The 16193-nt window shown below is 38.9% G+C and overlaps 1 protein-coding gene across 14 annotated transcripts in view; it reads left to right on the forward strand.

Moving 5' to 3' along the window:
- The window catches only part of NCKAP5 (NCK associated protein 5), a 588547-nt gene that overhangs the window by 380879 nt on the left and 191475 nt on the right, over positions 1-16193 (forward strand). For 11 of the 14 annotated variants that reach the window (XM_083404704.1, XM_083404711.1, XM_083404705.1 and 8 more), the window contains one exon: positions 13029-13119. The exons of 1 other annotated variant lie outside the window; for it this stretch is intronic. In XM_083404704.1, the coding sequence (XP_083260830.1) occupies positions 13029-13119 (91 nt within the window). Of the gene's footprint in view, positions 1-10184; positions 10371-11168; positions 11208-13028; positions 13120-16193 lie in introns of those variants that run through there. 2 more of the 14 variants (XM_083404700.1, XM_083404701.1) reach the window with 2 other exon arrangements.

The following is a 16193-nucleotide window of genomic DNA, read 5'->3' on the forward strand; positions in this document are numbered from 1 at the left end:
GCATCCTGTGTCTGTACAGATGTTGCTGGACTACAGCTACCACCTCCAGCCATAAGCCATGCTGACTAAAGATGATGGGAGTTGTAGTCAAACAGCATCTTGAGGACCACAGGTTCCCTACCTCTGCTTTAGCACAATTTAGTAAGAAGCACCCCATGATTCAAACAGTAAAAAGGCGATATCCTGCTATTGTCTTCACATACCTCAAAACTAGTAACACAGTCCTAAGACAGCCATAAATTAGATTAAGTCTTGTGCCAGTAGCTAAAGGACTAGAATTTACCACTTCACAGTCTCTTTTCTAATCATTATAATTATAATTTCTGAACAGAGAATATAAAACAAAATAAATTGAAGGAGAGCAAATTAGCAGTGAACCTCCATATTTGAAGAATTTATACGAAACAGTGAATGAAACAGCTGTGTGTTAATATTCAGCTGCTGCCATGGACTTCAGGGATAGGATTCAACTAATGAGTCTTGTTAGTGGAAACCCGGCAAAAAGGGCTTCCACTTGTGCAACAGGACTTTCCCTTCGCCCTCCCTAAATGGTTCGGTATGTGTATGTTGGGAGAATTCCTGAAACAGTGTTCAGGTGGAAGATAGGGCAGATCAGTCCATTTGGCAATGATTGCCTTACCCTGATGTTCAAATCTTCCTCAAGTCTTCAAATGTTTTTAAGAATTTAATTTAATTTAATAATTGTTTTGCATAGAAAATAAATAGTAGATCACATGTAACGTTGTGATGTGGATATCAGTATATGAGGTTCTCTGCCATTCTATAAATTGTGTTCTCCTTGGTTTGCCTATTTTGCTGATGCATACCTTGTCGTATGCTGCTGATTTTAGAGGGATATCTGTTCTCCTCCTTTTCCTCCTAAAAGTGTGTTAAGGTTGTTCCTGGGAACAGTCATTATAGATGTAAGCAAGTGTACAGATTGAGTGATGGCTGTGATAGTGAAAAAAATTGAGCAAGCAGGGTAGATAACATTTGAACTTAAGTGAGTATCATCTTCTTAAAATTAGGTATTTATTTCTCCTTGCACAAGCTAGTGCAGTGTAGTGACCAATAGCAGCCCACTTTGAAGCCATTTACAAAAGCCTACTGTAGATCTGTTAAAACTATGTGAAAAGAACACACAGAGAAGCTGTGGAGCAATGTGCACACCACCGTCTGTTACAACCCAGCTTTCCTGCATTGAACAGGTGCTTCAGCTCTTTGTGCTCAATGCAGGAAGGTCTGGGGTGGAACAAACAAGAATGTGGATGATGGTGGCTGCCCCCACCCCTTACCTTTGCCATTTCCACTTTTGGAGTAATTCCTGAATAGGGCTTGAGTTTCAGTGTGCTGGATCACTGAATATTAAAACTATTAATAAACAATGCCAGTTCATATTTACTAGATTATCTTATAGGTGAATCAGTTATGATTAATAAAATAGTGCCTGCCACTTGAGAAAAGAGGCTTACCGATGATTTTCTGGAGCCTTGTGGTAGTGATTATGCAAACCAAGGGTTCGTAATTTAAAAATAAAATTAAAAAGAACGGGAGCAAACAGCCTTTCCTACCAGCAAAATGGTGCAAAATATTTGTAAGCAAAAAAGAAATTCACCTTCAGGTAAGCATTTTAGAGACCCCTGCTATGTGTGCAGTATTAAAAACATATGGCTTTAAAAAAAATTGGAATCCTGTTTTCCTTCAGTCACATCATATCACAACTTAACAGGATAATGTTCAAATAGTACATTATTTAGACACTTTGGAGTACATTTTCAAAGGTTAGCATGGGGTTTTAGCCACAGGATTCCCATTAAGCTCAATGGGAGCTTTATAGCTAAAAACCCACACAGTGGCTTGAAAATGTACCTCTGACTGTGTTGAAGATAGATGTGGAGTACAAGTGGCAGAGGCAGGGGTAAGTAAGGGGTGGTGTGACTCTTACTATAGGACTACCATTATGTCTCACCCCTCCTTCACCCTGGCTTTTCTTACAAGTCATCCTCTGTGGTTTCTCTGCCCTTTATTCCCACCTTTTATTGGGGAGGAAATGTACTGAAATAAAATGTTTTGGTGCATGAGCAGCGACTGCCTTCTTTCATTTTGTCCTGTTACGTTGCTATAGCCCTGTCCTATGATGCTATATCCTCTTTGTCTTCTTAAAAATGCCCTCTCCTTTCAACTCTTATCTTCTCCAGTCCACACATATTCTCATTCCTGCCTCCTTAAAATTCTTACATTTGTTTTATTGTTTGAAGTTTACGTCTCTCTTACTCTGTGGCAGCCATTTTCAAATTGTGTTTACAGGAATCCTAGGGTTCCTCAGAAGTTTATCAGAGGTTTATCGGCTATTATATAAGCAATGAGAAATGAGCTTTCCTGAAATGTGAATGGCTTTTCAGCATTACCAAACTTCGCCTGTGTTGTACAGTGTTGATAGCGTTCCAGCCTTCACTCTCTTTCCCTCTATGCACACGCTTGTAGAACTTTTGTTCTTCCTATACAGACAGTACACACACTTAACTTGCACAATTTCAGGGTGGAGATGCTCTCATTAGATCTTGCTCACAGTTTCAAGTGGGCAATGTGGAAATACTCTCATAAGATGTTGTGGGAAGTCATATTGTCTCGTGAGAGTTCTATAAGTGTGTGCATAGAGAGATGTAATTTCAGCAGAAAACTGAAAATTAAGATAGCATCTATTTTAAGAGCAGTTGTAGGTTGTACTGTGTTAAGTAAAATACATTTGTTGTACACTTCAACTCATTTGTGGCAGCTAAAAGTCACTTAGTCTCAGAGCAAGAAAGTTCTAACACCAACAAAAGCCCAAACAGAACCACAGTGGACACCTGCAGAGATAGAAAAGGCCTGTTATCCCTAGAAGCAGGAAAGAACTTCCAGGGTGGGAATCTGGGAGAAGAAATAGAAGCTCCCAGGTGAGAGCTGGGAAGGTCCATTTCCTTTTGGGTGAAATATGGGTTAAGATCTATCTCTGATAAAGGTCTCTGTATTTTACTCTTCTCTCTCGCTCTCTCCTCCTATTTTCTTTGTTTTCTCTTGCTCTTTCTTGCTTCTTTCTTCTCTATTTTTATTTAGATTAGTTTGCTTTTTATTGTGTTATATGCTGAAAACTTTCAGTAAAAATTCAGATTAAAAAAGAAAAGAAAAGAAGACCATCTCCAAATGTGGCATAAATATAATGGTTCCCAAACTTTTTTTTACTTATAGACCACTAGAAAATTGCTGACAGTCTTGGTGGACCACTTAATGATTTTTCTCTGTGTTATAGCAATTGTAATTCCATAGAGTTCAAACTGTAATAAATTAAACACAAAACAAGGAGTAAAAGAAAGAATAAAAAACAATTAAAAATCAATATGAATATCCAATGCAATGAACCATCACCAATCACAAATCCACAGACACACCTGAATGAACCACAGTTTAGGAACCCCTGCTGTGCAACATCTGGAAAAGAATGCATAAAAATTCCAAGTATGTTTAAATGAGAGAAAAAGAATATTAAGGTAACACTATAAACACTGGTGGAAATATGAAAATCCACATGATTTCTTCAGTGGCGCACATCGTTTTTCAACTTTGAAAAGATGAGCTCTCTGGGAAATTCTCGTAAATGATCACAGAATAGTTCATTTTGAAATGGAAATGAAGGCACAGGTTAATGCAATTCTTTTTTTCTTTTTTCTTTTACAAACTTAGTGGAATTTGAATAGCACCATTATATAAGATAAGTTACATACTCTGGGAAAAGATCACACTTGTTTGGTAATTGTAATCTGAATTGGAGGTATAATGGCAAGGCATCTCAGCTGGAATTCCAGTAGTGTATTTCAGTGTGCAAGCTGCAGAGGGTATACAAGCTGTGACTAATTTAAATTTAATACAGAAGACCTAATTTAATAGAAACTGATCTGGAGGATCAATGGGATGCTTATAAAATTACAAAGTTGTGCTTCAAGGTCTAGTTTGTTTACCAGATGAAAAACTCTAGAAAAATAAAACTACAGGTGCTACCCGTAATAGATGCACCATAGGCCTCATCATCATCAATAATAACAATTTTATTATATTAATTGGATTTCTTTTCCATTCTTCACCATAAGGATTCAATGCATGTTACAAATGTAAAAGCACTATTAAATCAGTTGAAAACAATTTACAATCCAGAGAATAGGGATATAGAGGAGCATACATATGTATTTATGTGGGTACATAGATAGATAGATTTCAAATGGAACTGAATCATATGGGGAAAGTGAAGGTGATAGTCAGGTCAAAGGAACTTAGAGATTGAGTCAGTCCTGTAGTTCCTGTGGATAAACCTGACATAATAAGTTGGGACAGTGCTTTTTTTCTAGACAAATAGGTGCCAGTACTATTCATGAAGTTGTTAAAGTAAGTGCCACACTTTTTAACAGCAAAAAAGATGTGCCAGTACTGCATATCCTTGAGTACCCCCCTGAAAAAAAGCACTGAGTTTGGACCCAAATACAATGAAGAAAGCAGTGGAACATGTCCAATTGACGATTGTATAAATCACTTTTTTATATCTTTTATTGGTGTCATTGGATTGATCCAAAGAGCCACTTGTGTGGACAGAAGGCACATTGATGGAGAAGGTCTCCAATTTCCACCAGTGCCTGTCCAACCTGAGCCTCTCATCCCACGTTGCTGTTTGGAATAGGTTTTTTGCTTCAGTGAAAATAACTATTCAAGAAAATCCCACTGCACAACCCTACATGCAATTTTTGGACCTGAGTTGGGCAGAACCAAAATGCAACTCTACTTATACAGTGGTGCCTCGCAAGACGAAAAGAATCCGTTCCGTGAGTCTCTTCGTCTAGCGGTTTTTTCGTCTTGCGAAGCAACCCCATTAGCGGATTAGCGCTATTAGCGGTTTAGCGGCTATTAGCGGCTATTAAAGGCTTAAGGGATTAGTGGATTAGCTGCTAAAAGGCTATTAGCAGTTTAGTGCCTTAGAAAAAGGGGGTGGGGAGCGGAAAAAAATCGCAGCAACTCGCAAGACATTTTCGTCTTGCGAAGCAAGCCCATAGGAAATTCGTTTTGCAAAGCACCTCCAAAATGGAAAACCCTTTCGTCTAGCGGGTTTTCCATCTTGCGAGGCATTCGTCTTGCGGGGCACCACTGTATTATCCACTTGTACATCAGTGATTTTCAATATGAGTGAAAAAGGGAAGTGAAATTTCAGAGAAAGTTATGTAAACAATTATTCTATTTATTATGTGTGCCTAAGACAATGTTTGGGTCTTCATGCCTTTTACATTTCCCCTTCTTCGATTTTGCAGTTAGTCTCCATGTTTTGTGCCTATTGAAATATGCGATAGTAATTATTTATCTTAGACAAAGTTCCGAGAAGGCTACTGGAAGTGGCAGCAGTCTTTGCTGCTGCTAACTTGAGACGGAATATCAATTACTCAATCAAAATAAAATGATTGTTTAATTGATATTCCATCTTGAGTTGGCAGGAGCAAATACTTCAATCCAAGTATTCTGTTTTCATTAGACTTTGAGCACCATGACATTTTTAACAATAAAATATTACTCATAGAATCTTAGACTCAAATTATTTATAAGTAGTTGTGCTCAGTCTGTTTTTGTGAATAAATACAAGAAAAACTATTATCATATCCTATACTTTGTTCTCCATGTTTCTGCAATTTGTATACCTCTTGGAATTCTAGAATTAGTCAATATGATAACTTAATTAATTGTGGTTATACTTTCATTGTCTTATTCTCAATTGCTGAGTAATAGAAGAGCTGTTGTATCATTTTAAAGATACAACTGCTGCCTAACAAGACACAGATAATTAAGCCCATAGAGATGGTTGCTCACCAAGCTGTCCAATTTTGTTGTGTGGTTAGATGAGGCTCTTCCCTCTCTCTCTCTGTAGCTCTTTCCTATTACCTCCCTGTTCTTGATTTACCTTATCAGTTGCCTGGATTTGCAGACCACTAATATAATGGTGACATCAAAATGACAACACTATCCTCATTACCCCAGAAATCTCCTTATTTATCCAGCCCTGCTTCTTCAGCTGCCTGTCTGATACATTCAATATAGATTCTTCATTGCCATCTCAGACTCAACATGAGTCCCTGTCTTTGCCCTCTCTTACGTTCTCAGCGCCGCACTCATCTGGGCACATATTCCTTCTGTATTTACATTTGCCTCCATCTCTTCTTTTCCTGCTCCTCCTTTCATTGCTTTCAATGTGCAAGGGTTTTGATGGTAAGTTTATTGGTGCTTGGACTTGCTTATCTCTTGGTCATTTGTGAAACACCACACACGGTTAGTGGTACTGTGTAGATAACGTTTACAATAATAATACAATAATTTTCTCGTTGTGTATCTGCAACAAAACTTAGCTCAAGTGCAGATGTTTCTTCTGTATACATTGTGTTACATAAAACTGTCTTCTGTGAATTATAACAAAAGGAAGATATTGAAGTAGAGTCCCTCATTATTTTCCTATCCTCTTTCAACTTCACCCTTAAGACTTAGCTGTTTCTGGATTTAATTAGAAACATGAAACCTTCTGTCACCTCCCACCCTATTGGTTTTCTCCTCATTTCTACCCTCCCCTCAGGCCTGCACAGTTACAGTTTTTATTCTTTCAGGACTCGTAGGAAATGCTTGCACAATACCAAATAGATATTCACATGTGACCATGGCACATGAGTCTTTTATGCTTTGGATGCACATACTTCACTTGGAAGGTCAGAGAGTTTTGCCACACCTAATTATTAATTGAACAGGTTAGAATGAAGCATATTAAATTAGGAGAGGGTGCTTTTTTTCTTAACTGATCAAGTGTAGTTTTGTAAAGTTCCTTAATTTGAAACTTTATTTTATTCATTTGACACAAAAAATGACAATGTTCACATGACTCCATACTTTTGAAGTAACTGTTTATTTGCCAACACTTAAAAACTGGTGCTGTATTCAGTGAAGCATCATCCCCCCCCCCAAACTGTTCTTCACTCCATTTGTAAGTTTACAAACCATAGTAGTAATTAACTATGGTCAAATTACATTTGTCAGATAAATGAACAAAGTAGAATTAGTGATGGATCATCCTTGCCTCTTTTATTGTGTTTCCTCACATTACTAATTTGCAAAATTCAATAATTCACAATGAACTTCCTGGTAATATGTGTGAATTAAAGATGTTCTTTTATACTACTATTCACAGGGGTGCCATAGAGATTAATTGAGGGCAAATCTGTCATCAGCTACATGTACCACTTCTATTGCCTTTGGTTGTCTGAATGTCTCACTAAAGGAGAATTTATCCTGTATTTTGGAAGTACTTTGAAATTCTTCTATTTAAAAGGAAAGAAATATCAATGGGGGGGGGGGTAGAGAACAGATCCTGAAGCCTGTTTGTCTGTCTGCCATGGACAAAACTTGGCCCAGTTCAGAAAACACTCATTCTTATACCCTCGTCCATATATGATCACAATGTAATTTTGCCACTGATTTGATATTTGAATTGATTTCTGTGACAGCTTTTTATATAGATTTGTTTTATAACGTGTTTAAGTTTTGAACAGATGGGTAAACATATAAGAATTTTTTTTCCTTTCTAAAGGCAGTACGTTGTACATGTTCTAAGGACTGTCTTGGCACTTCATGGTCTATGAATAATACCAATTTGTGAGGATGATCCAAGTTCGAATGAGTGCTAATTGCATTCTGTTCTACTTTTCTTCCACCTAATCACTTTATTTAGTTCTTTCTGCACTACTTCCATTACCCTTCATTGTATGTCCTATGGCAGCACTACAACCTGCTTCAATTCTGGTTTTATGTTTATTCTGCTTTGTTACTTGTGGATATTACTAAAATGTTATTTTGCAGACTTGAATGTACTAGTGCTATTGTAGGAGTTTGGGGGATGCCTATTGAACCAGAATCCTCAGGTTTCAGTAATTACATTTGTGAAATCATACACTGTGGACAAAACCCTAAGAAAGCCTAAATTTTACACCACCTCCAGGGTCTTCAGAGGATGATCTGAAGGAACATCTTCTGCAGTGATGGGACTGTAGCTTAGTGGTAGAGTACATCCTTGGCATCTTTTCTTAGAAGTACCCAGTAACAGGTAATATAAAAGACATTTATAGCCAGTGTGGTGTAGTGGTTAAGAGCGGTGGACTCATAATCTGGAGAACCAGTTTCGCGTCTCTCCGCTCCTCCACATGCAGCTGCTGGGTGATCTTGGGCTAGTCACACTTCTCTGAAGTCTCTCAGCTCCACTCACCTCACAGAGTGTTTGTTGTGGGGGAGGAAGGGAAAGGAGAATGTTAGGCGCTTTGAGACTCCTGAAGGGGAGTGAAAGGCGGGATATCAAATCCAAACTCCTCCTCCTCCTCCTCCTCCTCTTCTTCTTCTTCTTTAATACAGGAGACCCGCTGCCAGCCAGAGTAGACAATTCTGAGTTAGATGGATAAATAGTCTGATCCAGTTTCTCCCAATAAAGTATGTAAAAAAATTGAATGCTTTACTTTTTGTCCATACCCTATGTGCATGTCTGCCCAAATGAGCACAACATCTTACAGCATTTAAAGTAATATCTTTCTGCATTGCTGAATCAGCATTATAGATAAGCCAACCTCTACAGATGCTTTCAATAAAAATAACTACAACAAAGCCCACATTTAGTTTTCTGTTATAACAACACTTCCTAATAACTGGATTAGTTTTTCACACTGTCTCTAGAAATTGTTGTTTTGCCATAAGGTGGGATCTGATCTGTACATTCAACAAAGAGCAGTCTAGTTTGAGGCTACAATCGATCTCTGAAAAGACATTAAAGAAAATGAGTTTCTGAGGTGTTGTGGTTGTTTTTGTAATAGTGAGCAAAACTCACGATTTTCTGTTGCCAAAAACTTGTAACATGCAATACTGTTCTGAGTTAGTGCCATACACTTATTTAACTTGGTGTTTTACAAATGGGTTCTTGGCTTCAATCTAGAATATTGATTCAAGAGTTTATGATAACCTAAAACAATTACTACCTGTTCTTTCTTGCAAATGCAATTTCAGATTAAAACAAATCTGGATGCAGCATGCAATCACTAAAATCAAGACACATAGTTAAAACCAGCCAGTTAAAATAGAGATAAGCTCTGGTGTTTATTATTTGTACATGGATATCTGCATTGAAGGGGGTTAGACTATATCACGCTTGGGATCCTTTCCAACTCTACTGTTTTGTGATTCTATGACCTATGTTTCTGCTATCACTTGAATCAGGGATGAGAAACCAGTGGCCTTCTAGATATTGCTGAACTACATTTGCCATCATCCCTGATGACTAGCTAATTGAGAGTTCGACAATAGATAGAGATCCCAGTTTCTCAACCCTTGACTTCTATTAATGGAAATGTTATATTGCAGTAGAAGGCAGTAAAGGAAGCTTCATGTCTACATAAAATGATGTACAGATGTTAGTGGCTCCAACACTGAAATTTGTGGGGCCAACAATGGGTTTGCAGCCAGGCTGTACTTACATGAAGGTATGATTCATGTGAATGATATGCATACTTACATAATGGCACCAGCACTTTTTGGAGCTAATTCCATACCTCTGTTTGTCAGAACAGCTTTTGTTTGGATTTGCCAGCTCAAATAAATAATAGTGCTGGTGCCAGGCTATTTTGCACTCTAGGCAAGCCTAACTACTTGCACACGCACCCCCCCCCCAAAAAAAAGAAAACTGGTAACTTCAGTTTTCAAAAGCAAATGTCTGGCAGAAAAAAATGAAAAACACAAAACTTCAAACTGCTAAAATTATTGTAAATTGCAAGAATAAGTAACATAACCCTCATTGCACTTCAAAAATAATAAATTTCTTCATAAAATAAAAGCAAAATATTATCAGAACTTTATAACAAAAACTAATCTGTATAAAGCTGTGCCCCTCAAAGGTCATTACTGTGCCTCTCGGTCTGTACCCTTGGCGGCTGCTTGCTTGGCCTCATGATAGCATTAGCCATGTCAGTGTGACAGAAAGCTCAGCTAGGCCAGAGTTTTTTGGTGCAGTGCAGTGGAATTCCACCAGGGGGCTGGGCCGGGGCTTCTCTCTGATCAGCTGTGGGTACAGCTGGCCAAAGGCAGGTGGAGACAGCACTTTTGGAGGGAAAAAGGAAAGGCATTTGGAGGGTTTGGTTCTGGTCAGGAGGATAGCTCCTGAGCTTTGTGTGTAAAATCCACTCTTGAGGAAAACATGTAGAGATTGAAAGACAGTGATGGGTGTCTTTTAAGAGTATTCAGACAAGAGAAAAGTAGGAAGCTGAACTGGAGACAGGAAAAGTGGAAGTGTGAGGAAACACTCTTACTTGGGCCTCATTTCAGTCAGAAGGGGAGTGAGTTTCTGAAAACAGCAGAATCCCCAACCAGTTAGAAAGGGTGTGGTGATCCCCTGGATCCTGTTATATTATTAGAGGAGCCTCAGGATTGTGATTTATAAAAGGCTTGGAAACTAACAGAAAGCACCACCTTGTTTAAGAACCAAAGTATTAAGCTGTGACACCAATAAGTTTAAGGAACTGAAGTGAAAAGAAGCTGTGCAGTTATCATCTTCTTTCAAAGCTTATAATGTCCACTGAATTTAATATAAATAAGTTTACTGAAATAATTTTATCTCCTGACACATCCTTAGTTTTACCAAAATAAACCCTTTCACTGTTTAACTCCTGTAAGTTTCCAAGAGTCAAAGTTTTCTTCATAAAAAACAAACCACAGTAGTTAAGAGGGGCTTTGCCTCAGTCAGCTACAAGCTTAATAAGGTTAAGGTGCTACCATGCTTGAACTGACTCTTGTTTTAATGTGCCTTTTAAGCTTCTACAATAGTACTAATGTGCTGTTCGAAAATCAGCATATAATTACGTTTTAATACAAGTTTGTGAAGCCACATGCAGAAGTATGCTCCATGGTATTTTATTTTATTTTATTTTATGGAGGGTATATTAGGAAAGAAAAAGATTTGGAATGAGAAAGGACTCTGAATAAGGTCAAGATATAAAACACAAATGATTCCAATCTGCTGCTGAGAAACTGTTCTCCTGTCTGAACTGAAGATGATACTTGGTTTATTTTTGTTCACATTTGGTCAACAGATGGTGTAACTGTACTAGCTGCATTCGGGCGGATGAAAAGTATGCATATCGTAAATAATGATTATACTAAAAATAACAATTTTCACTGGACATCTGATTAGAATGAATTTCTTGCAATGGGAAGCAGGATAAATGTCAATTTAATGTAAAGCACTAAAGAAATTCAAATGTTATCAAAAGTAACTATATTTAATTCTGACTGGTATGATAGATGAGGCCTAAATTCCCAAAGAATATTGCATGCTGGAAATAAGCAGTGGAAGGCCATTACTTTAGTGTGCTACTTGTGAGCAGCAGAACTCTTCTGTCTCTAGAATAGAAAGGGCGATTGGTCTTACCTGAAGTGTAGATTTGATAGGTTCTGAGGACACGAATGGACCCTGGTCTGACCCAGCAATGTGATTCTAAGGTTTTTGTCACTTGAAAAAAACCTTCAAATTCTATTTCAAAGGAGATTGTGACTAAACATTAGGAAAAACTTTCTGAAAGTAAGAGATGTTTGACAGTGGAAGATGGTGGACACTCCTTTAGTGGAGGTTTTTAACAGATGTTGGACGGCCATCTGCCAGGGCTTATTTGGTTGTGATTCCTGCATTGCAGGGAGTTGGACCAGATGACCCTTGGGTTCCCTCTCAACTTTTTGATTCTGTTCTCTATATTGGCAGCCAGAGTACAAGTAGAGTACTGAACAGAGCATCGGGTTTCAATCAGGAACCCTCAATTCAGAGCCTTGTTCAGCTCGCCAGTGCTTATTTGTGTTTATGGAGTCATAGTGAAAAAAACTTTGTGTCCTAATAATAGATGGCACTGGCCCTGTATGATAGGGATACTCAGGAGTATTGAGCATTTAGGAGCATCGTTTTATGCTTTGCCACAAAAATGCCCCTGAAACTACCAGAATCTTTTATAAATAATAATTTTGCATTAGTGGGTGGGGTGGAGGCATTTACCTAACCTCCTGGTGGGTGAGTTGCTGCTCAGTGGGTGGAAGAGAGGACAGGTGAGGCAGTGGGGAGGGCGGCATATTGCATGTACACCAGCAGGATAGCCAGAGTGCAGCTGCATTTGCCTTGCCCCCCCTCCCGGTAGATAATAGTAATTCTTCACTAGGAGGTCAAGTGAGCACCTCTGCCCCACTACACCCTTCATAGAACAGCTGCTATAATTATGGCTTTCTATTTTTTAATATGTTTCTCAACTTGAGCAAGGTGATTGGTTGTACAAAAGAACTACAGTGGTACCTCAGGTTAAGTACTTAATTCGTTCCGGAGATCCATTCTTAACCTGAAACTGTTCTTAACCTGAAGCACTACTTTAGCTAATGGGGCCTGCCGCCCTGCTGGAGCACGATTTCTGTTCTCATCCTGAAGCAAAGTTCTTAACCTGAGGTACTATTTCTGGGTTAGCGGAGTCTGTAACCTGAAGTGTATGTAACCTGAAGCTTATGTAACCCGAGGTACCACTGTACATCCCACGGCTCATAACTTCAGGTGGAATCCATCTGGTGTCCTTGCAGCTTTTGAAGAAGGGAGGATGGTTACTTTTTGACACTATTCCCTTCCCTCTGAGTAGCCCCATGCTGCTTCCCACCAGGTTCTTGAGGATCTCCCAATGGTCTGGAGCTGCTTTCCATTAGTGGGCACCACGGTTGGATAGGGGGTGAAGCATATTGATGATAAAAATAAAGAAAAATGCTGTATTTGTTTCATATTTTGCATGATATGTGCCTGCATATGTACATTCACAGACATGAAACAATATGTTCTTCCTTTGACTGAAAAACAGTACTTTAAATGATCCCTCTACAATCAGATTATTTATTACAAATTCTATCCCTTCTCCCCCACCCCTTGTCCATAGGATGGAAGAAACGGTGAGAAATCTACTGCAACGTCAAGGATCACCAGAGGCAAACGGCGAAAAACCTGTTACTGTAATAAAAGCTTATCAGGTAATACTGATATCAGTAAGCTCAATTGTCCGCTTATGGTAACTGATATAATAATTGGATAATATAATGTGTGTGGGGTTGGAGGCAGATGATTTAGGCTTTGATACAAAGTTTCATCTTCAGATGTTTGTCAAAAATATATTTGAGGCAGAAAGTACTCGTTATGAAGACTAGCCACAAAGTGTGAACTAAGTGAGAAAGAGGCAAGGTGTTGGCCATGGGAACCACAGAAGTGTATTAAAACACAGCCGAGGAAGAGGTGATTAAAAGTGACGCTTGGAACTGTTACCTCTCTGAAAGGCTGTTTCTCAGAGCTATCAGAAGTCATGATTTTTTGAAACTGCATGACAAGGAAAGGGAAAGGCAATTTTGACATGTGGAGAATAGAGAGAGAAAGAGGGAAGAGAAGGCAGACAGATGGGGAAAGTATGCATGGAGACAGAGGGGAATTAACGTGACGGCTGGGCAAAGACAGGAGGTAGCTGTGAAGAACTCTTCAGCGCTTTCACATGAACATGTATTTTAAGTTTATTAATATCTCTGTGTGTGAAGTGCATGCATGCAGATGCTCATGGGGATGTGGGGCTTGCGGCATATGCATGCAATTTATACATGGGGCGGCTTCTGAAAATGATTCAGAAATTTCAGCTGGTGCAAAATTTGGTGGCCACATTGTTCACCAGAACAAGCAGTATCCTGATTTGGACGTTACCAGTGCATAAACAACAATGGCCAGGCTACCCTGGTCCAGAAACTGCCACAGCTATCTTGCCAGCTGAAGCTGACAGAAAGTATTCCTAGTCACCTGGGCCTGTAGCAACAAACAGTAGCACTCCCAGACTACAGACTTTCTGTTTCAAAGGTAGTACACCACCATCCAAAGCAGGTTTGCATTTTATGGGTATGAGTAAGCATGTTGATTATGCATATGTGCATATGTGTAGAGAACACTAGTTCTAGTATGTATGTATGTATGTATGTATATGCAAATAGTGTGTGGTTTGCAAGTGTTTATATCGACCATGTGCCCACAAGTGGATGTAGAAATAGTCATATGTGCAGAAATATGTATAAGAAAGTATGCAGTGGAGAAGCAATAGTGGTGGATATTTCAGCCGATAATCATAATCATCATTTATTTGTATGCCACCTTTCCATAGTAAACCATGTTCATGGTGGCATACAACATTATTATTTTTTTTTACAAAAGCCCTTAAGCATCCTCAGCAGCATGTATTTCCTGATTCATAGCAAGATCATTTCTGTTACCTTCAGGAGTAACAGTTGATGCTATAAGGAGGTGGCCAAAGGTGGACCTCCCTCTCTGCTCACAGTGAAAGATATCTGCTATCTTCTGTAGCTCCTGGAAGGCTGTTTGCAGGATCCTAGGATTGTACTGTCATTTTAATTAAGTGTCAGTGCTGCCTTTTAGAAGTTGCATAATGTTTCTTATCAGTGCCATAATGAAGGACATTAGTAAAATGCACCTCTAAGTTAAATTATGATGACTAGTTTTCCAATTTGTTTTTGATCAAGTGTTATAGGAAGAAATGAGGAAACGCAGGGTGTTTGTTTTGAATATGGCTCTCAGCAAGAGCTGATGAAACTATTCTATATTACCTCACACCATGCTAAGTTAGTTTTACTGTGTGCAGCCTGTTCAAATTAGTATTTGAGTAGTCATAAAAGGTACTTCTTTGCAATAAACACTTTTGATCTATTGACCACCAGCTGCATATTTGTTTTTTGCTTCTCAAACCTAATTATTGTTCTGGGATACATAAAAGTGAGTTCTTATTACAATATCAATATCCCTGACTCCAGAATAAATATTGCTGCTAATGAACTTTAAATGTTGCACGGTAGTCATGTCAGTGGAATAGTAATCAGATGTGCACAGAAACATGCATGTGTTATCATTGTTCTGTTAGGCCTTGTCAAGAGTTCTTCTTTAAAAATAGGAAGTTTTGAGGACTTGCTTGTGGTAACTACATAAGTTTATAAACTACGCTTTTGCCATATACATTAATTTTTGAGTCATGGGTGCAAATAATATAACGCTCAGTTACTCCTGGATTGACTTTGTATAGCACTGTAACTAAGAGCAAAGTTACCTGAATATGGAGAGATTAAATACAGCATGTTGTACATTTTCTATATATTGATTACATTTTGTGGAGCTCATCTAGCATTGTCCAAGCTTGGCACTTGGGTACGAGCTGGACTATAGGTGGTGTTCAACTAAGGGTTGCTCACATTAGACACATTAAATTAATGAGCATTACTAAGTTAGGTCCATTAGTTTCTATAGGTCTACTCTGAGTAAAACTTGGTTGAAATACCCCCCTAGTAGGCTAATGTTCCTGAGTTGTGGTCAAGGATGGAGTGGAATGTGGATCCCTAATTACCAGGTGAGTCAGGATAAGATGATGTGTCTTCCAGTGCTTGGGCCTGGTGCAGATGTCACTGACTGTAATGGGTTCCTGAAGGCAAGGCACCATTGCATCTGCTGCATGTAAAGACAAGTAATATACACATAGGCTCTTCACAACTACTGCTCAGTGGCAACATGCCAGTGGCACACAGTCTTTTGCAGTCTATGTTACTTCTATCCTTAAGACTGGGCTAGTCCATGTGTCACTTTAAGTTAGAGTTAAGCATTTATAGATGAGCATGCAGCATGGTGCATGAGGCTTAAAATCACTCTCCCCTGCTTCTTCCACTGCCACATTGCAAGGAGCCAAGCCATGGTTTCAAGGTGAATGTGCAGCATGCTGGTCCATGGGACTAAAATCAGGGTTGCTTCATTCTTCCCCCACTCCTTCCATGGCTTAACTTCATATCTGAAAATGGGCATGGATTTGTTTCCACCAAAGGAACCAGAAGTGTTAAGCAAATAACAAATGTTAGTAACAGCTCATGGTTCTTAAGGAGAAAAGCAACACAGGTGTCCAGGTTCAGATTCAGGTAATGGCTTAGGTTCTGGCAGTGCGGGGGAAGCAAGGGAGGAGCATAGTGATTGTGATGTTAGCTTGCTGCACCAGTAAGTTGTGCATTCATTTTTAAACCATAGT

This window comes from Podarcis tiliguerta, assembly GCF_965153285.1.
Source record: "Podarcis tiliguerta genome assembly, chromosome: 1".
NCBI lineage: Eukaryota > Metazoa > Chordata > Lepidosauria > Squamata > Lacertidae > Podarcis > Podarcis tiliguerta.